General features: G+C 38.5%; 1 protein-coding gene across 8 annotated transcripts in view; it reads left to right on the forward strand.

Moving 5' to 3' along the window:
• The window catches only part of RBM12 (RNA binding motif protein 12), a 28,640-nt gene that overhangs the window by 1,648 nt on the left and 4,825 nt on the right, over positions 1 to 22,167 (forward strand). For 2 of the 8 annotated variants that reach the window (XM_059480535.1, XM_059480536.1), the window contains exons 2-3: positions 1,163 to 1,245; positions 5,726 to 10,282. The exons of 1 other annotated variant lie outside the window; for it this stretch is intronic. In XM_059480535.1, coding sequence (XP_059336518.1) covers positions 5,748 to 8,387 — 2,640 coding nt within the window. In that variant the 5' untranslated portion in view covers positions 1,163 to 1,245; positions 5,726 to 5,747 and the 3' untranslated portion in view covers positions 8,388 to 10,282. Of the gene's footprint in view, positions 1 to 1,162; positions 1,246 to 5,725; positions 10,283 to 12,846; positions 12,928 to 22,167 lie in introns of those variants that run through there. 5 more of the 8 variants (XR_009419268.1, XM_059480537.1, XR_009419270.1 and 2 more) reach the window with 5 other exon arrangements.

A 22,167-nucleotide genomic window follows, 5' to 3' on the forward strand; every position in this document is an offset into this window, starting at 1 on the left:
AACTGCTGGTTGACGCTGCTATACATGAAACCATGTAGTTGAGTTCTTCTAATGCAGGATTGCTTGTTTCTCTTAAAGGTCTAATAAACAAAAGTCTTATTTTTCTAAATGTGTTTGCCATTTTAATTTAAGTGTAGTGTTATCTTTCTCACTTGTAAGTCTGCCGTTGATATCCTGGAAGATATGTGAATAGTTACGTTTGTTTTAATTCTCTCTCTTAGGGAGTTTGTGAAGGGTTTGTTAGTACTTCTTGCTCTTGCTCTAAGTTCACTTCAGTAATGATGCTTGTAACTGAAACCAGCTTGTTGGGGTTGTGTGAGGAGGCAGTTATCTGTTCTTAGTGAGATTCGTTCCTCAATGACTTTCCAAAGAATCACAGTTTAAGTGTGAGGTGGTCTGCCAAGTAATGAAAGAGCAAAGGTTTTCCATCCTATCTTTCAATACAAAATAGTTGTGTTGCCACGTAAAATGCTTGGCTTTTTTGTTGAGTTGTAAACCTGGGAAGATAATTTTTATAAAGGAATGAAAAAAATGGGCATTTGATGAGGATTTGAGTAATAAAATGGCAGATTACAAATGAAAGTAGAGTGTCTTATGGGAGTTCTTGCTGTGTGCTCTGTGGAGTTGACTGCATAGACATGGCTGTGAAATGTCACTTAGTTTTACCCAGTTAGTGTGACTCTTGAAGAATTCTTCAGGTGCAATTCTGGGGTGGTTTTCTTAGGCATGGCTTACTCTACCTTACTTTGTTCAAGTAAGTAGGTGCACCATTGGAGGAAGGAATACCATTGTTAATGGAGCAGGGTTTGGTAAAATTCAGGGCTTTCAAGTATTTAACTCTTATTCTTTGCCTTTGAAAGAGAGATTTTTTTCACCTATTGGTGATAGGAAAATTTGAAAGACTCTTAAAAAGCTTTCTGGCTCTTTCTATAGTCTTTGTGGAAGGCATTTATGTCTTGAAACCATACAAAAACTCTACAATGCAATTGCCAGTAAGTCATATAGAGATAATCTATAGAAAATGCACCCTTATGATTCTTTTATGTTGCAGTGCCTTGTGGTGGTTGCAGGTTTGAAATTCTGTGTATACAGTTCTTTGTGGACTGTTACTGCTGTTGTGTTGCCTGCATTGATTTTTGCCTCCATTTATTCTTTATTGCAGTCTAAAAGTTGGTTTTAATTGGTTGCCCACAGGATTGGCTTGGCTTCTGCTACTTGTTAAGAAAAAAACATCTGTCTTTGCAGGTAAGAGCTTTTGAATTGAAGACTTCTTTTTATGCCTATTGAGTATATCCTAAGAAACAAATGAAGGTTTTGGAATCAGTAAATTTGTGTCAAAAGACTTGAGTCAGATATTCTATAGCTTGTCTACTCACCACCGGTGGTGGTTGTTTTGGCAATGTTTTTCTTGTAAACAATTTTCTGCCAAACTAATGTTTTGTTGTTTCATCAGCATGTGGTAGACTGGAACACTCTCCCATTTATTTTGCACTGTTGGCAAATGCAGTTACTTTGCTGCAAGCCACGGGTCTGTGTGTTTGTAATTGTTGGAGTGTAGGAGTGTACATCAATTGGTTCTGATTAGGTTTTGCAGTACTTAAAGGGGTCAGATAGTTTTGAATTGGCTCCAGGATGACTATTAACAGGTTGATTTTAGCCTTAAGTAAAAGACAAAACTGTAGTTTGCAGTTTTAACTTTTGTGAGACAGTTCATTCTTAAAATTCCTCCTACAGGAACCAGTGTTCCTGCAGTTCTTAGTCTTCAGTCAAGACCTGCCAAATATGTTTGTGTGTGTGTGTTTGTGTATCATGTGGGTATTGTACTTTAAATACTTCCCAGGGACTAGGAGGAATCTTCTGAACTTTTCTATTGCAAAATCCATACATTTTAAAAGGCTAATGTGGTGTGCTTACGAATTTAAATGTTTGACCCAAATAATTATTATTTTACTAATGAGCACATTGATGAGATAAATAGTATTGTCATCTTTTACACCTTTTTTTTCCCAGTGTAACATCAACATTTTAAAAGATATTACTGTTAAGGCGTGTTAAAATTCATTAAATGAGTTGAATTAGGTTGGTTGTCAGCAGCCTGTAAATCTCCAGCTTTGATCACAGCTAGCTAATGGGGATGGATTGTCCATAGTACACTCATAGGATGTTGTCTTTCCACAAATATATGAAATGCAGAAAATGGCAATAAAACCCACTTTTGCCTTGAAGTACCTTTTTGTACTCAGAGAAAATTATGCAGTCTGAGAACTGACAGCCCAACAAAAAGCCTTCAGTGCCTGCTGAAATGATGTGTGGCCTGTTTTGTGTCTGAAATTAATGTTGCCTCTGCATGTGCTGGTCTCTGCAAGTCAACAGTGAAATATTGGAGCAGGCTTTGCATTTTCATTGCTTGGAAAATTTGAGCAAGTGGGTTATTGTCTCCTAACTGCATTTTGGAAAAAATGGGGTTTGTGAGTGTTTAGAAATTTAAAATTTGGCCCTTTTTGTCCTTGAGATTTTTCTGTAATTAACAGAACTGACACTATTACTTTGTCTAAGTATCAAAATTCTGAAAAAATGAAGCAGCTGTGTTACATGTTCCTTTATCAAAAATACTTGATTAGTCAAGTCCTTAAAACTCTTTTTATTCAGACCATGGTATTGTCAGCTCTTGCTTAACATTAAGCAAGCATTTGCTTAACACTCTGCATGGAATTAACTACACTGAAGTCATTGCAGATAGGTTTTTTAGTAATTATATGCCTAAGCAGCTCTTTAGATTTTTTTGTCAATAGTGATTTAGTGGATCTGAATAGAGTACTTAGTAACAAGACTTCAAATACTCTCTTAGTGTTTATTATGAAGTTTTGAATTTAATGTGAAACTGAAAGATTTGCATTATCCCAGAATTTATGTAAGTGTTCAAATGCTTGAACTCTTCTGTTACTTCCTCTGTTGATTTGTCCTCTGGGCTGAAATAATTTATAAACGCAGTTATCTAGTAGGTGCCAGTTCTCTTAGAGAAAGTAAGGTGTTCCAAAGCAGCAGACCTTAGTACAAGGTCTTCCCACACCTTCCCAAGTTGTCTTTGTTCCACCAATGGCTATATGAGATCGTCATCCCTTTTGGATTAAGGAAATAGCTAAAAGTAGTCTCTCACTTAACACAAGACACTTCAAATGTCTTTAACTTCTGATACCTAAAAATTTCTAAACTAATTTCTATCTATAACAGGTAGTAGAAGAAATCTAAATCTCCTGGCAAGATTTGCTTTTAGTAGTATTCCAGTTTTGAAAGCATAGGTGCCAAGCCAGGGATATTTTTATACTGCTTGCTTGCCTCAGGATCATCTAATTCAGAAGCAATCCTGTAGCACAGCATAAACCTTGGGTTTACAATACTCTTTAATATGGCTTCTTAAAGGTGGCAGAATTTTAATTTTAACTTTAATTTTGGAGATTGTCATCAATGCTAGGCAAGTTTAAAATAAAACAACAGAATCATTATAAACCACTACTTTTTAAAGCAGTTCAAAAAGTCCTAGATGTGTTTTTAGATGTTTTAGATAGCATAGGTGGTCCTTACTTTGACTTCTATTTTTTTTTCCTCATGGGCAAGTTATTTTGTTGTTGGAAAATGATTGGGCAGTGAATTTTATTTTCAGATTAAATGTAATTCCACTATAAGAGTTAAAGGCAAGGATGTTGCTTCTGTTGCCTCACGATGGAGATGAGAAAGTTGCTTTCAAAAAAAACTATCCCCAAAGCTTAGTACAGTATAAGTCTTAGTATAGTATAAGCCTTTCTGTTGCAGTCTTTCCTTGGTGGAATAGGGGTTTTCTTAGTGGTATTTTTTCTTTTTTTTTTTTTTTTTTTAGTCTTATATTATGAACTGCAAGGATGGTGCAGTAAGGAATCCAGTATTTATGCACAGTGACTAAAGCTGCAGAACTGACTTTGTGCAAATGGACTTGTTTGCTGCTTCCTTGAGGGAGAAAGGCCCTCCACACTTTTCTGGTGTCTGGTGATAGTTGTGGGGCAATGCCCTATAATACCCCAGGATGTTGCTTGAGTTCATTAGTGTGTTGGAGGACTTACTTCTGGTGTGTTGGTCAACAGAACAAAATACTTAGGACACATTTTAGTAATCTGAGGTTCCATTATGCAAACAAAAGAATTGTTGCTTCTTCACCCTGTAAAAGAATTGTTACTCTTGTTTTCATTAAGTACTGGATTCAGCCTTACCTGATTAAATTGTGGCTTTACCTAGTCATTCAAGACTTGTCTTCTCTAATGTGTTTGGATGACCTGGACAAACAAATGGAGCCAATTTAGAGATTTGACTGTATGCTGGGATATAGCTGAGTTGCTGGGAGATGGTTATTGATTGTGGTTGGTCAGAGCTTTGGTAGTGGCTGGGAGTCTTTGATGCATAGCTTTGTGGTGTTGCATTGGGGCATCTGGTTAGACTTGGTCTTTAAGGTCTTTTCCAGCGTAAACAGTTCTGTGATTCTGTGATCTAGTTCATCCTTGATTTCAAATGATGAGTTAACACTACTGGTATGTGACTTAGGGGAGCTTTGGAGATCTTCCATACAGATACTGAACTGGCTTGTACTTAGGAAGTTCAGAAGTTTCAGAGATTAAGTGGCTCAAGTGAAGCATGGTGCTATTGCTGATAGTTTAGGATGAGAGACTGGCTTCTGAGATGTTGAATTGTGCTAATATTATTTAATATCATGCTTTCAGCCTTTGCTGAAGGTTTGCCTAAGTGACAGCTATCTAGTTTCCTCTTTATATTCAATTTCTGATATGAGAAATACTTCTGAGGTCACAAGGTAACTGTTCAGATCTAGCTGTTCAGAATTACCTTAAGGATCTATTAATGGCAGCTGTGGAAATAAAATTCATTTATTTACATCTGAGATGTAAGGGGTCACAGTAGACAGAATATCTGCAACTTTTAAAAAATACCTTGTTTTTGAAAATTGTGAAGGTCATTATCTAGATATGCATAAATGTTAATTTAGGTGAGGTCTCTATTGTCACAAAACGTCTGGGGCTGGTTTATAATAGCAAGCTTCAGGTCACCTGGACCTCTTGCCTTTGCTAGGAGAAAAAACATCAGGTCAGTGTAATATATAGACGCTCCCTGTCAGGATGTCTTGTGAGTCTCACAGTTGCTAGTTGTCCGTAATGGGTTTTTGTTCTTTCCCAACCCACTGTTATGTTTCTAATTGTCTTCACCTGGCAGGAGGTAAAATCCTTCCCCAAATTAAAGGGAACTGTTTGTTTCCTATAGCTGTGCAGAAGTTTTCAGCCACCTTGTCAGGTAGAGTGGATACCATATCAGGGTAATGGTAAATTAATTTTGCTTTGTCTGGCTAAAATACTCCTTTTGCTTACATTCCATTGATGAACTACTGATGTAATAGTTACGGTTTTTGATGTTCCTTTGTTTTTTTTAACTGACACTTGTGGGTCTTCGTATAACAGCTATTTTGGAATTTCTCGTGCAAAATGTATACTGATTGTGTTGATAAATGTTTAATACTTCAGTCTGTATGAAGTAAACAAACATGAATAAGGAACTTGGAATATAAACACGCTTAATCTTTGCAAGATGTTATTAGGTGTATATAAACAAATATAGTAGATGGTATCTGTAGGTAATTGCATGATGCCACGAACAGTAGTCTGACATAGCCGTTGCCTTTTCTCATCTGCAGGTGTGTGTTGTTTCAGCGCAGCATGGCTGTGGTCATCCGCTTGCAAGGTCTCCCGATTGTGGCGGGGACCATGGACATTCGCCACTTCTTCTCTGGATTGACCATTCCTGATGGGGGCGTGCATATTGTAGGGGGTGAACTGGGTGAGGCTTTCATCGTTTTTGCCACTGATGAAGATGCAAGGCTTGGTATGATGCGCACAGGTGGTACAATTAAAGGGTCAAAAGTAACGTTGTTGCTGAGCAGTAAAACTGAAATGCAGAATATGATAGAGCTCAGTCGTAGGCGTTTTGAAACTGCCAATCTAGATATGCCTCCAGCAAATGCTAGCAGGTCAGGACCACCACCTAGTTCTGGAATGAGTGGAAGAGTTAACTTACCTACTACTGTACCTAACTTTAATAATCCTTCTCCTAGTGTAGTAACTGCTTCTACTACCGTGCATGAAAGCAATAAAAACATATCCACTTTTTCTACTGCCAGTATTGGCACTGCACCTCCAAATCTTGGGAGTACCTTTGGTAGTCCAACATTTAGCTCAACCATACCTAGCACAGCATCCCCAATGAACACAGTACCTCCTCCACCAATCCCTCCAATTCCAGCTATGCCATCTTTGCCACCAATGCCTTCTATTCCCCCTATACCTGTTCCACCTCCTGTACCCACACTGCCTCCCGTTCCTCCAGTTCCTCCAATACCCCCTGTGCCCCCTGTACCTCCAATGACGCCTCTGCCTCCCATATCAGGAATGCCTCCTATGAATCCTCCACCTGTAGCACCCTTACCCACTGGAGTTAATGGGTCTGGAGCAGCAGTGAATATGAACAGCGGCTTGAATCCATTGTTTATTGGTCCCATGAATCCTGTAAATCCTATCCAGATGAATTCTCAAGGTAGTGTCAAGCCAATTCCAATCAATCCAGATGATTTGTATGTCAGCGTTCATGGAATGCCCTTTACTGCAACAGAATCTGATGTGAAAGACTTTTTCCTTGGGCTCCGTGTGGATGCAGTCCATATGCTGAAGGATCATGTAGGTCGAAATAATGGAAATGGACTAGTTAAGTTTTTTTCTCCTCAAGATACATTTGAAGCACTGAAGCGAAACAGAATGCTAATGATTCAGCGCTATGTTGAAGTTAGTCCTGCAACAGAGAGACAGTGGGTAGCTGCTGGAGGCCACATAACTTTCAAGCAAACCATGGGTCCCTCTGGGCAGGCACATGCTCCTCCCCAGGCTCATCCTAGGTCCAAATCTCCCAGTGGACAGAAAAGGTCGCGGTCAAGATCTCCCCATGAGCACGGTTTCTGTGTTTATTTGAAAGGTCTTCCCTTTGAATCAGAGAACAAACATGTGATAGATTTTTTTAAAAAGCTGGATATAGTTGAGGACAGCATTTATATAGCTTATGGACCCAATGGGAAGGCAATTGGGGAGGGGTTTGTTGAGTTTAGAAATGAAGCTGATTATAAAGCAGCTTTGTGTCATCATAAGCAGTACATAGGGAATCGCTTCATTCAGGTACATCCAATTACTAAAAAGGCAATGTTAGAAAAGATAGATATGATTCGTAAAAGATTGCAGAACTTCAGCTATGACCAGAGAGAAATTCTGATGAATGCTGAGGGAGAATCAGGCTTGCAAAAACTGTGTGCGCATATATCTAATATTCCATACAATATAACAAAAATTGAAATACTTCAGTTTCTAGAGGGACTGGCAGTGGAAGAAAACTCTGTGCAAATTCTTCTTGATAATAATGGGCAAGGTTTAGGACAAGCACTGGTTCAGTTTAAAGCTGAAGATGATGCTCGTAAGGCAGAACGCTTGCACCGTAAAAAGCTGAATGGAAGAGATGTTAATTTGCGTTTGATAACTGTAGAAGAAATGAGAGATATTGAGAGAAACCCAGCATCTCAAGGAAAAAAGATCCTGAAAATACCGATCCAGGGAAATGCAGCTGTGCCAGGAGCACAGGGCCCTGGTGGGGATGAGCATGCCTTCTTGGGGGGAAATGCTAAAGAAGCAAATAATGGTCCTCCGTTTAATTTCCCTGGTAGTTTCAGTGGGTCTGGCACATTTGGTCCGCCTTTACCGCCACCTGGAATAGGTGGCTTTCCTGATTCTAGACCAGGAATACCAACAGTTGCAGCTAGTGGTTTACCTGGTGCAAGTATTGAGGTACCAGGTTTTGCAGGTGGTCCTGCTAATTTAAGTGGACCAGCAGGTTTTGCAGGGGGTCCTCAGACGTTTGGTAATGGTCCTGGCAATTTAAGTGGGCCCCCTGCCTTTGGTGCTGGTCCTCCAGCAATTGCTAGTGGTCTTGGACATTTGAGTGGACCTCCAGGGTTTGGACCTGGACCGGGAAACATACATATTGGTGGACCCCCAGGTTTTGGAACAGGGTCTGGGAAGCCAGGGCCGACTGTCATTAAAGTGCAGAATATGCCCTTTACCGTTTCGGTGGATGAAATTTTGGATTTCTTTTATGGTTACCAAGTGATCCCTGGTTCAGTGTGCTTAAAATATAATGAAAAAGGCATGCCAACTGGAGAAGCAATGGTTGCATTTGAGTCTCGTGATGAAGCTATGGCGGCTGTTGTTGATTTAAATGACAGGCCTATAGGTTCCAGGAAAGTAAAACTTGTATTAGGGTAGCTGTTCATCAAGTAGTTGTAGAATAGATATTCATAGTGCTGTGACAAATGCATCTGGATTGGTTTTTATAGTATTTCCAGGATAGAACCTGTGGATTGTTTAAATTGTAAAACAGATGGGTTTTGATAAGACAGAGCACTGGGTTAGCCATTACATGAGAAACACTGCAAGGAGAGAGGTGTGGTGGATTTTCCTCGTACAAATATGTGGAGAAGCTGGAGAGATTCTTATTCGTCATAAAAGTTTGGTAAACTCTTCTGGACACAGTGCTTATTGAGAAACTGAGATTGGTTTGACATAGTTTTGGATAAGGGAAATAGATGAAGTCAGTGAAGCTCTTCAGTGGTGTTCTTGTAAGCCATTGTAAATTAGATAGCTATTTTTAGATTTGGTTATAAGCTGGCTGAATTCGCTTTGTTCACAGGTCAAGCTTTGTTTGAAGTCCTGATTTTATTCTGCGACTGAATGAATTCTCAGTGTACACAGATGAATTGTTTTGTATATGTATCTTTATTTTTTTCCAGAATTCTCACTGTATGAACAGTTGAATTATGCCCTTTGCTGATATGTCTACCAAACTAATTCCTATGAGTATGAGCAGAATCGTTCTGTAAAATTCAAGCTGTTCTGTGTGGTATAACCTTTAGTTATTTATATATTGCAATTATAACTGTGCAGAATAAGACTTTTGCCACAAGTGTAGCTAACCTCAACATAAGCCATATGAGTTTTGTAGTACATTTAAAATGTTTTCAGTTGAAAATAATCATTATTGTTTAAGTAGCTTGATTTGTTAGGATTACACAAATCAGTTGAGAAAGGATCTTTGACACTAGTTGGATATTGGTGTTTCTCACATGTCTCTTGAACTCCTCACATAGAGTCTCTGCTAAGAGAACCAAAGTGGTGATTGTTAGTAGAAGATTGGAGTCCATATAAAGTTTTTAAATTAGGTTATAATGGAAGAAACTTGTATCTTCAGCAACTCTGTTGTGAATTACTGCCGTGGGTGAATTCAGAGATAAAATTTATTTTTCTCCAAAAATTGAAAGTACTGAGTTTACTATATATTTTTGCAATAAAGTTGTTACGTTGTATTCAAAGTCTGTAAAGAGTTGCCATTTTCTTTGTTGTGCAGTGAAACCTTCCATGGAAAAACAGAGAAATGGAAAGGAAGTAATTACGCAAGTGAAAAGTAGAATTTTTTTGGTTTATCCTTGCTTGGCTTATGATAAATTTTAAGACTTGGGCATTGCCTGAAAAAAATCCTGCTATTCCCTGCAAATCATTGTACTTAAACATAGCAAACTTCAAACTGTTCTTGGTTTTTTTTGACAAAGAAAAACACTGCTTTTTGGTGTTGCATTCCATGGAACACTGAAGTGCATGGGCAGGCAAAATTGAGAGGTGCAAGTGGCAACAGTTTTATTCATGTGGTGTGTAGGAGAGATTTGCAAACCTGTGCAGCGCTGCATCCTGAGAGGATTTCACAGTACAGGAATCCGTGGAAGGATTGTATAAAGGTGTACTTCAATAAAGAGGCTGGTTGCATTACACAGATGCTTCTGTAATTCATTAGCATAATTTTGTTTTGACAGATTACTAGGTGGTCCCAACTTTGGAAAAGTCATGTGATTTGTATATACTGTTTAAAATTAAGCCTCCTGTTAATAAAACTGTCTGTCTCTGAAGCTTCATGTTATGCATTTCAACAGTCTTTGGGAGTAATGTTTCAACAGCAGATCTTTGTTTCTTTCTTTTTTTTTCCCGACAGTCTGAAAGTACTCTTCCTGATGTCAGAAAGATGTGTGTGATTAGGAGTCAAGTCAGTTTATTTTAAAATTTTGCTCTTTGTTTTTTAAGCAACTTTTATTAAAGTTTCATACTATATTGGAGTTTTTTGGGTGCTTGTTTCTTCGTGTTTCACATTAGAATAAAATCACTGAAAAGGAAAACTTGGCTTCATTGTTCACAGAATTGATTTAAGATATTAGTGTGTGTTGACTCACCAAAACTGGTGATAACTGCTTTTTCAAGTTCAAATGCATCACAACAATGCTTGCCTTGTTGTGAAACGTAGTTAAACTACAGGTGTCTGGAATTAGATACACAGTTCTGTGTTACTGTCTTTTGATTTCACATCGTGATCCTCTTGGTAATGGATCCAAGGCTTCTAGTGTTTGTGTTAGACACAGCATATGCTGTGAAACATGCTTGTGTGCCTGTTCCTTTGGACTTGCTAAAAGTGCAGGTTTGTTTTGGAAAGCTTTTTTCTGATTCTTGGTTTTTCAGTATGGTCTAAAGATGTTTCAATGCTTATCTGAAAAAAAGCACAAACCAGAAAGCCATGGGGGTTGGGAATGTTGACTTGGATGGAATGTTTAAATGGAAGATTTGGGGTGGGGCAGGGGCTCTTCATTTTGCCAAGCAGTTGATTCTTCTTATCTTTTAGCATAAATTGGTTAGTAAATATCCCCTCTTTCTTAAGAGTAGGCTCTTGGAAAAAAATAGGAAGTCATAGCATGCTTAGGTTTTCTGTATGTATCAGAAACAGTACATCAACTCAAATAGTTACAGTTGATCCTTTAAAACGTAGAGAAAAGTTCATTATCAAGGGTCAATGCAAACTGTTTACTGTAACAATGTGGTTTCATGTTAGAAGTAGCCTTAAACTGCTAAATTATGAGCAATGCCCATAGACTACATGTCTAGAGTTCATAAAATTGCTTACCTTAGCACTTGTCTATATTCATGAACAGCCTTGAAAATGGGGTAGGATCTCTGAGGTCCCATCCCCTATGTGGAAGGTGTGAAACTGCCATTGGATAGAACACCCCAAGCTGATTGCTAGCGAGAGGTAGCAATAGACAGAATCAGCTGATGAATGCTGCTCAAATCCCCAGTTGTTTTAACCTTAATGCCTTGAGTGTCAGGAAGTTAACATCCTTGATGTCCCAATTTCTCCAAATAATGGCAAGAAGGTACTTGTGTTTATGTTACTGGCTAGGTTGATATTTTAAGCAGTTACTTATGTGTGTCTAAGTACTACTGCTGAAAGAAAAGTTGGGAATGTAACATTTTACCACATGATTTGTTTAATGTATGGGGTTTTCCCCACCCTAAATAGTAATGTAATTAGTCAGTGATAAAATTATGACTTACATGAAAGAACTTCAATAGTTGGGTGACAGTGTGACTTAGTATTACCAGATTTCAAGCAGTTATCCATTAATGTGACAGTCAGATTTTGTTGGCATTCTGTAATATCAGCATTAAAACCAGTTCTTTACCAATGAATTGTTGCTGTGATCTGAATGTGGATTTATGAGATGTTTGAGGCTTTTTAGGTTTAAAGAAACCTGAAGGATGATTTAAATAGCATTCCTTTCATAGCATGTAGTATTTTCCTTGAGTGTCTATGCTCTGAATTTGTGTTGAGTGGAGAGAAAGATTGATGCAAAAATGAAGACTGTAGTTGTGTAGCAAATGACATTGAAGGTCTGCCTTTTAAAAATACATGTACTGCTCAGTTCCACATTGCTCATGCTTGTCCCTAACGTCATTGCCTATACTCAGTGAAATCAACAGCTTGTTTTGCTGAGAGTATTTTGGAGTGCTGAAGACTGTAGACTCTATAAAAAGAGTATGTTTCTAGTTTCTAGGCACACCAGTGGTGCATTAAATGTAAATAATGATTCTGGTTTCTTTATTTTGTTTCTCCTTAGTCTTCTGCTGTGGTGGTTCCTAAGTTGCTGCTTGTAGCAAGTGCCGTTGACCCTCAGCGGGTTGTTCAGCAGCACTGAACTGTGTTGGTCTTCTGATGTGCAAAACTGAAGCTACTATGTATTATGGACCATTTAAAACCTCTGGTTGGCCAATAAATCACTGTTTGAGAGCAGTTGGTTTAGGTTCATTATTCAGATACATGGATTAGACCCTGAAACAAAGGATTGCAATTCCTGTTCAGTATGGACTCTAGTGGAAGAAAACAACTAGTTGCTATATTTGCTAATTGATTGGAAAGAAACAGTTTTGAAACTGGACATATTAGGAAACATTTAGTTGGAGTTCAGGGAAATAGACAAATTAGTTTTATGTCGGTTTGCTGCTTTAGATGTGCATGTCTTTGAAAAGAAAATGAGATGGTAAATTCTGTTGCTGTAAGGTTTTTCATAAACTGCTTTGGCCTGGAGGCAGTTGCCAAATACATTTGGTTGTCTTTGCTCTTTTCCAGGTTTGCTGATGCTGCTTGCTGCTCTGTGGCTGTATTTTTTTTAATGGCTTTGGGAATACTGAGCTAGAGTTTGTGTACAGAAGGAGGAGAGGAAGGGAGGCTGTTTAATGCTTCTGCAGGAAGAGTAACTTCAAAGTGTTCTCTTCCTATCTGTTTTTTTGCAGTGAGAATGTGATTGCAGTTCAAAGATTTGTTTTTTCTACAGTCTGGATTTTCCATGGAATGAAAACCTGTTGGTTGGTAGTACGCACACTGATTTGTGGCTGTATACTGAAATCCACCTCTCTTTCCATATGTCATGATCAGGTAGGTCTAACTGCGGCTAGTTTTCTATACAGATGACATTAGTAATTTTTTTGGAGCTTTGTTACTGAGTGGAATGTTTGGGTGTTGTTTGTGTGAGGAGTGTTTCCCACCTCCCTGACCTGGATGCTTTTCACTCCTGGCTATAAACACCAAAAGGAACAAAAACAGCCCTAAAAGCAGCCCAGTTCTTTTTTGGTAGCTCCAACCTGAACATGGGTGTCAGATGGTTTGGCTGTGACTCCTTTCCCTTACTGGTGTTCACTTCTGTGCAGATTCCTTTGTTATCATTCTGGGTTTCTTTGTGTATTCACAGCATGGCAGCTTCGGAGAGAATTAGCCAGATGAGTTCCTTTACTGCTTCTGCAGAGGCAAAGCTTACTCCTTTGTGGCTATCTTTCTTGTGTGTTCTCGTGTCTACGGCCTGAAATTCAAATGGTCTTACCTAGTTGCTTCCCAAATACCTTAGGTAAGCTTTCAGAAACAGGGAATGTGTTTTCTTTCACCATGAGTTCCACAAAATCAGTTTGAAACTCTGTTTTTGCTATTCTCACATCAGTTTCACCATTTTCCTCAACTTTTGAGTTCTTTTGCTATGAATCAGCAGTGAATTAGACCTGGTTGATCATAGTCAGGAAAAACTTGGGGCCTGGAGTGGAGGTTGCCCTTATGTTGCACAGTACACAGGAGTGCTAATTTAATTTCCCTGTAAAGTTTAAAACCAAAAAGTAAGGACTTGTAAGGCTTTCACAGGGAAAATAGGAATTAATCCTGCCTAAAACCGTCTCTGGCATAGTGTGGCCTTTTGGGCTGGTCACTACTTCAGGAAGACTGGTGACACTTACAGCTTTTCATGTTGTAGTTACAGTATGGTTAAACAAGGAATTGATTGGATTGTATGACTCTGATTTCTGACCATCTAAAGGAAGGTGGAACTTCCAGCTAGCAATTTCAGAGTTTGGAACAAATAGTTTAATGTCGACTCTTTTCCATTGAATGTGAATATGTGGATGTAGCACTGCTCTATGTGACAGTGGAAAGCTTAGAAATGCTTTCTAGTCACTTAAGCAAATTTGGGGAGGAAAACAGTGATATAATCGGAACCTAGACTACTTCAAGAATTCCTTCTAGATAATTTTGGTTGAGTGCGTTTTATGATGAAATTCACAGGATCTCTCTCATTAAAATTTGAAGCCTCTGTGTAGCACCCATTTGTTTAGTGACCTTGCTGTGGTGGCATTTGGCAGAATGTGCTTCTCAATGAGCTTTTTATGAAACTTCTTTGTTTTCAGCAGTATAGCCAAAGCACTGCTACTTGTTTTGAGGGGAGGATTGATATGGGTTGTGGAAAGTCCTTGCTTGTTTGATCAGGAAGCTGAGCTCTGAAGTGCAAATGATGGTTGCCAATACTTTTTCATTATTGGGCAAATGTTTCTAATACAAGGGTAGAATTTATAAACCATGTGTGTTTGAGCAACACTAGTGCAGCCAGCTATGAAAGTGAAGAGGCTCATTAAAAGTAACATTAGACACTGGCAGTTCACTGACTGAATGTATGGGAAATCCTGTTCCTTAAGGAGGGGAGGCAAAGTTATTAAATACCACAAATTCATCTGTCTAGAGTTCCCCCACTAGACTCCATGGCTGCAGAGCCAGTTTTCTGTGTTGCATGTCCAGTCTTACATGAATACATGACAGTGTTTTTAACAGCTCTTAGAGATCTCTTCAAATACTGACTTGAGTGCTCTTGGGAGGTATGTGTCCAGAGTGGTGGTGGTATAGCTAATTTGTCTCTCAGTAACCAGTATGCAAGTGGCAGAATGTTTTCAGCCTCACTTTAAGGGGACTTCAACTTTATCATCAGAGATGAGGCAGTAGGCGGGTTAATTGAAAGGTTGAGGCCAAACCGTCATGCTTTAGCTATAGTGAAAACAACAAGTGTTGCACTGATCTAATGAAGAATGGACACGGGTTCAGAAACTTCAGCACTGAGTTTGTGTGAAAAGGAGCACAATAAATCAGTGACTAAATACTTACATTGTTAAACTGATTTGAAATGTAAATTCAGCTGTTATGATAGAATGGATGAGATAGGTAATTGATCTAAATGAGTTGCTGTTAAACTTTGCAGAGTCTTACGTTTTCTTAGATTGTAAATCAAAATATTTTTGATGGTAAGTCTTTATAAAGTTTTTTTTAAGACAACTGGTAGTTGTTATCACTTAAGTCAGCGTGTATTTATTCTGGATGCATCTCTTCAAAAAGTCTTTCGGGTATATGTGGAAAATCACATGCACAACACCGTGACCTACTGCACAAAATGCCCTGAATTTTTGAAGGCCTTTTTTTGTCATCCAAACACTTAGCTCTAACTTTGGGTAACTGACGCTGTAGTTTTGTTAAGCTAATAACCCAAATAGCGCTTCTTCCTTGCAGCGCAAGCACTGCATCATGCTACTTTTTTGAATGAGTAGGCAGTATTTGGCTACTTTCATGACTCCAGGAACAGAAGACTTTGTAGTCTTTTTTCTGCATGATAGCTTGTGTTACTTTTTGTATCAAATTTTGTCATTAGCTAGGTCTGTAAAAACAGCTTCAAACAGAAGCGACAGTAAATTTTCTGAAACCTAAAATGTTTAGTTTTAAACTAAATAAGTGAATGTACTATGAATCCTAATGAATCTGCAGGTAATGTATCTGTATGAAATACCAGCTATTTCAGTGCAGTGACTGGAATGAATATATAACTACAGGATCACTTAATTTTGTTATTATGAAAGGTGAGAGGAATCTCTGTAACTGTGTTCTGTGCCAGCCATGGTGTGGTGATGTAGAAAAACCTTCTTCTCTGTCTTGTTTAGATTTGAAGAAGTAATTTAGGTAGGAAGAACCTGCTTTTTGAATTTCTTTGGGCAGCTCACAGATACTGTTTTAATATTTTTGTGCTTTTCAAATCCCCCTGCTCCTGCATTAGGTTCACATAAAAGCTCTGAATCTGTGATGGACAAATGACTCTGGTGCTGAATTCAGTCTGATGTTTGTCCTGACTGCTGCCTGGTTGAGACAAGTAGTGCTCTGCAGTTTGTAACCCAAGTTTGCAGGTTCCACCTAATGGTGGTAACTCAGAGTCTCTCTGCTTAGAGGGAATATAATTTCATTATTTTGTAGCTGTTAAATTTTCTCTAGATTTTTCATCAGAGAGGTTGCTTGGAGAATTTGGTCTGCTTCAGTTCAGTCATGTTTCTTACAAGTTTATTGAAACTTTTCCTTTCATTTTGAGGAAAGAAAGAAGTTCCCTGGTGGGAGTTGTGGGAGTTTTCAGGTGCTTGGCTTGCAGAGATGTGCTTTCTCAAAGGTGTGGAACACCTTTGTAACAAATTCAAACCTGATGACAACAGATTTCTTCAGGGTATAGATTAGAAACTATTACAGTGCATATACTGTGGATTGCAGACATGGAAGAGCATTGAGGAAATAGGTGACTGCCTGCATTTGTGTAGTCTCTTCTCCCTTAATGCAGGAAGATTCATTTGGCCCACTTGTCTCTGGCACAAATGGAGTGGCTTGAACCCACAGTTGTAATGGGTTTGTGCTTTTGTGAAGGCACACTGGCAAGAGAAGCTGGATCTGGAACAGAAAGGGAACATGAGGTCTGTTTTGTGTTTGTGGCCTTTAAATTGTTCTATTGCTAGTCTGAATGGGCAAGAGAAAAAACAACTTTTAAAATCTCTTGCTGTATCCTTCCCTTTATCCTACTTCCTTAATGTCAGGCTTTTGTGATGGTGGTATTTCATTTTTTTGTATGTTTGTTTGTTTGTTTTGAAATATCATTATTTTGTAACAGATTAGGATGGAGAAGTTAAGATGTTCATGTTGTAGGTGGTAATCATTAGTGACAGAAAAGTAGAATGAGTGTGAATCTCTCTCTTAAAAGGGAGCATATACTCAAAAGCAGAACTGAAAGAGTTTTGGCAATTAGGCTGAACTTGCAATGAATAAGTCAAAGACATCAATTTTCCAGGAGTACTGCAGAATTGATACTAAGGTTTGGGATTTTTTCTGGATCATATTTAGTGAGCTAGATTCAGTACTAAAGTCTATAAAGAGGAAAGCCTGACATATAATGTGAAGGGGTAATGTTTTTAAAGTGTGAGAAAATGAAAGGTTCTGCTTTATGTCCTTCCTAATTCTTTAGGCAAGAGTTGTCACTGTGCCATAATAACTTCAGGGTGACTGGGAATAGCATAAAGAATTCCTGTAGTATTTCAGTATTTTCTGGTGATTATTCAACAAGTGCAGTGAAAAGAAGCTGGCATGACAAGCTTGTCATTTATTAAATGGCTGTTGGTACAATGTAGCCACCAAAATTCTTATGTGAATTTGATACAATAGCAAAGATCAGTAAAATGTATTGCTGGCATATTTGTATTTAAAGTCTTACTTTGAACTCATGATGTTCACACAGTATGAACTAGTCCAGATAGATGGACTTACTGAATTTCTGCCTTGAAGTCACCAGGCCTAGTTTTGGAGATGTAGTTAAAATTATATCAGTGTAGTATAACTACAGGACAATGGTGCTATAGTTTAGATTTCCAGAGTTTGGGAAGGGTAGAGGTTGTGAAGGGGAAAGCAGAATTAGTGCTGAGGAATCACTTCAAAAATCATGGGTGCATGTAAGTAAGAATTGGTGTGTGGAGGTACTTGCTGGTGAAGCTGCAGTGTAGTTGAAGAACCAAAGAAGAGGAATATGGTGAAGTCATTGATCTCAGCGTAAGGAGTTTGGATGGAAAAATGGAAGACTGAGTGATAGACAACTGGATTTACCTGGGGAATGGGACAGAATGTTTAGGCCTGAAGTATAAATAGCTAGAGTTTAAGGGAAAGAACAAGACCTTACTGGAGAAAGGCAAAGATGATTGGCAATGTAAAATATGTGTTTGGGGTTGTTACAAAGGTCTGTGTGGTGGAGATGTTAAGTCTGTTTTTCAATTTAGTTGTTCTTCAGGTTTCAGTAATAAATACTTGAGAATCATGGTGAGGAGAAGGAAAAAGCAGGTGAATAAATATGAAAGGAATGGAAAAAATATCTTACTTGGTGGGAGGAATCAGTGAACACTTTTAGGGCTGCAGTTACTATTGTAGCTTAAGTCCAGTGACTGACTCCAAAGTTATAGCCTGTGTCAAGTTACTTTTTCAAGGAAATGGTTTTGCTATTCTGCTGTTAAATCCTATGAAGAACTTTGAAATGTTTTCTTTGTGTGAAGAATTTGGTTTAGTAATAGGTTTTGCTTAAGTCCAGGTGCTAATTTGAAACCTTTTGTAATTTAATATGTTCCAAACGAATATTTTAAATAGTTTCAGTTTTGGCCTATCAGTTCTTTATTTCTCAAAAAAGTGGAGAATATATCTATAGTGAAGGCATGCATGATCATTTCTTTGACTTTATTGATCGTGATTAAGGGGCATATTGGTGGTGTACAAGTTAACAGTGAACGTTGTACAGGTGGAAAGGTGAATTTGTAGAAGGTACTTTTTCCCCAGAGCTGGGACTTGTCTCTTGGGTAGGGGGGAAGCTGCAGTAAAAATGAACTGAGTGAAGTTCCTGTTTGCATTTTTTCCTGTAAATTGCCATGCCAATTGTGATTGTTTGGCTTGGTTTCAAGTTTTATTTTTTTTTTCCCCCCAGTGTTCTAAGCTTGTTATTTTTGTTATAAATGGGAGCTTTGCCTCCTCAGTCAGTTTCTGGGAGCTTCGTGGAGGTTAGGTTGTCAGAGCTTGTACCCGTTGGCTGACTTTGGACACACTGCCCCCCCAACCCCCCCATTTTCAGGGTGATACTGGAGCTTCAATGTTCCTGTGGAGACAGCTCAGTGGATAGAGCCAGGCTGTACCTTCCTGCGTGTTCAGTGGGCCCACAGGTCTGCAGTGGTCAGTAAAGTGTTTGATGAAGCCTGCAGTCCAGTTCTGAGCTCAGGGGCTGGGCTGGGGGTCTTACCCTTGGTCATGGCTCAGAGTTTCAGCATCAGCACAGCCTCCACTTGACCCTGCAGCAGTTGTGTCGGTCCTCTCTGGGAGCTCTCATCCCTGGAATTAAGGCTGGCTGTACCATGGGCACTCTTTACCAGGACTGAATCAAGTTGACAGTGGTTTGTTTAGAAAGTTGTTCTTCATGGTATTCACCATTCTTTTATAACAAGAGATGCCTTTTGTTTCAGGTTATATGTCAAATTTGTAACAGCAGTTAATTAACCCCTTGTATCTATGGTGACAGCTTGGAACACAGTGTGGAGAGTATGATTTATTCCCTGCCTGTAGCAATAGTGATCTTAACGCATTTGCATCCCCGTTGCAAACAACCACAAATAATGAAATTATAGAAAAATTGCAGCCATTTATATTTTCTGCAGAACATCTCAAGCTATGGAATGAGGTTCTGTGGCCCATGGAAGAGCTGAAGTGCTGGAAAAGGCCTGTATTGACGAATAATTTGTGCACTGTGGTCCTTCTCATTAGATTGCCTTACTGTCAGTTTAAAATAAAGATGCATTTTAGTGCATCTTTACAAAACTAGCTATATGATTTCTTTTAGAGCCTTATGGTGTTCAGGAAAGAAGGATCAAATGATAGCTTTTATTCCGATAGCATTCAGCAAGTGATCCTGACCTCAGCACTAGGATCAATTTTGTAATATCAAAACCCAAAATGTAACAAGCTGCCCCCTCAAAATTGAACTAATAATAAGACAAAGCATTGCTTCTGCTGGTCTGCATATTTTGGGATCACAGCAGAAAAAGAGAGAAGGAGTTTTGAAAAAAGTTGGCTGATAACTGGAAGATGTGGGATTAAACTAAGCAATAGACAAGGGGGAGAGGGTTTTTCATAAGTGCAAGATTAATTAATGGAGATGCTGTGTTACATGTGTTGGGTTAATTTCTTGAGTTGTTGGATAGCAAAAGGCTAGGATGATGAAAATTGCAGTAGGGACATCTTGCAGGTATGATTGCTGACAGTTGTGCTGGGTTTGTAAGCAGAATGTAAGGCAGGAGTTATGGCCAATCCAGTACAAAGTAAATTTTTTGGAAATCAGTTGTCCTGGACCATATGCATTAAAACTTCAAGTTTGAGTTAAACAAGGTGCTAAATTAATGTGTAAAGTTTGGTGTACACTGCAATAGAGCTGGTTGGGTATTTTGTACAGTATTTAATGTGAATTTATTAGTGTGTTTAAATACAAAAATCCTGTGGATTTTCTTGGGCTGAATCCTTGCTTGTATTTCATTTTATGCAGAGGAGCGAAACCAGGCTGATCCACGAGACTTGTATTCAGTGATAGTACTACCGTTTTCTCTCAAGAAGATACCACCTCCTGGCACTGCTAAAAATACTGCTGATGGTGTTTGATGCCATGAAGTTATTAGAGTTTTTTCTTGTCCTCTGGGTGACTGTGGCTACTGTGACTTGCTGTGCTGGGGTGATCACAGTGCCCCTCTTGCCCAGTGCTTGCTGTCTCCAGCTCATCCTCCCAGCCTGAAGAGTAGCTTCTGGCCTTAAGGCTTATTGAGGGATGGAAGTATATAAAACAATGTAATTCAATAATTCTCACCTTAGAGTGTCCAGCACTTGATCCTTAGTTGGCTAAATGGTGGCACTCAGGGGTAAGTAAAGAGAAGTTTATTTATGCTTCAGGCACCCATATGTGGCATTTTGGGGAAATGCAAGACTCTCCAAAGTTCTAAACTGGGACAGTTAAAGCCTTCAATCACACTTGGTTTGGAGTTTTCTTCAACCATAAGTGTACAGTGCTTTCTTCTCTTACAATTGACTTGCTTTAAGCTTTGGTTAAGCTCAATCACTAGAGGAATAATAAATTTAATGCTATAGAGACTTGTAAATGTGTTGATTTTCTTTATGTTGGAGGTGTTCTTTTTTGTGTGGAAAGAGGTTGCTTTTTCTGCAGGAATGTGAAAAAATTGGAAGTTCTGAAATGCCTATATGAAACTCCAGAAAGTAGCGGGTAGTTGCTTATTCTTCTGAGTGTGTAGCGGTAATTTTCCTAGAAAGCAACTTTTTATTTTTCATCTTGGTTTGATTAGGACCGTATTCATTACTTCTGTACTTCATTTCTGTGTAGAAAAATTCTATTGAAAAGTTGAGATTTATCTTTTCGTATGTATTATACAGCTATTGGAGTTTATGATCATCTTTACAGGTAAAAGCTGGTATGCATAGTAAAAATAATTTTGACTTTTTAAACTGGACCTCAGTTTGGTTGTCTGAGCACTTCTTAAAGTGTACCTAGTACGGAGGCATTCTGTGTTTTACTTAAACAAGTGGGAATGACATCTGGTTGGGTAGTGAAAGACTTCCCTGAAATATGTGCTTGGGATCTTGCAGATTTCTATGGATAGTATTTTGCTGTAGTGTTGGTAGGGATAAGATGGGTGATATATTTTTTTTCTTCAAAATTTGGTGTTATATCATGTGCAATTCTAAATAAGAGCAAAAAATAGAGGTACCTGATGGATCTGAAGCTGTATGTTGGAAACTCTTCCCTTGAAGGAGTGTACAGAATTTGACTCAAGATGAAACTTCATGGGTGATGTCTCTCACCAGTAAGATCCCCAGGTGGTGGGAGCAGTGGATCAGATGTTTGTGGCTATTGTCCCTGTAATCATCGATCATGAGGGTATAGCACAGCCTCAGCTGTATTTTACAAGCTCTTTCAAGCAACAGCACTTCCCTGGTGGCTTGTTTATGGTGCCTTTTCGTTAGAAACTACTATGATGGGATGTACCCAGTAGGTCAGTTTTCTATATTTTAAAGAATGTTTGAATTTATTACTGCTTTTGGAGTTAATTTTCACCTGGTAATCTGAATTCCTGTGGCTAGATTAGTTTTTATACTTCCAGACCATGCTGTACTTCAATGAACTGATGGCAGTTGGAGGTTGTTAAACTGTTGCTGTTGCAAGCTGATCAGGATCAATGTATAATAAATTCTTTGTAAATTAAATGTGATAACTTTGTGGAAAGTAGTTTGCTCTAGCTGCTAGTTTTCCTTCGGAAATACCTACTGTCTTCCGTAAACCAGAAGATTCAAGTAGTAGACATCAGTATTAATTATCAAAGGTGGTTGTGAGGGGAACAACAGGAAAACAGTGCATTTTATAATTTCTGAAACTGTTGGAAAAATTTGTGTTGCAACAAATGTAAATAATATTTTGTCATTATAAATACTGTT

The sequence above is a fragment of the Ammospiza nelsoni genome, chromosome 12 (assembly GCF_027579445.1).
Source record: "Ammospiza nelsoni isolate bAmmNel1 chromosome 12, bAmmNel1.pri, whole genome shotgun sequence".
NCBI lineage: Eukaryota > Metazoa > Chordata > Aves > Passeriformes > Passerellidae > Ammospiza > Ammospiza nelsoni.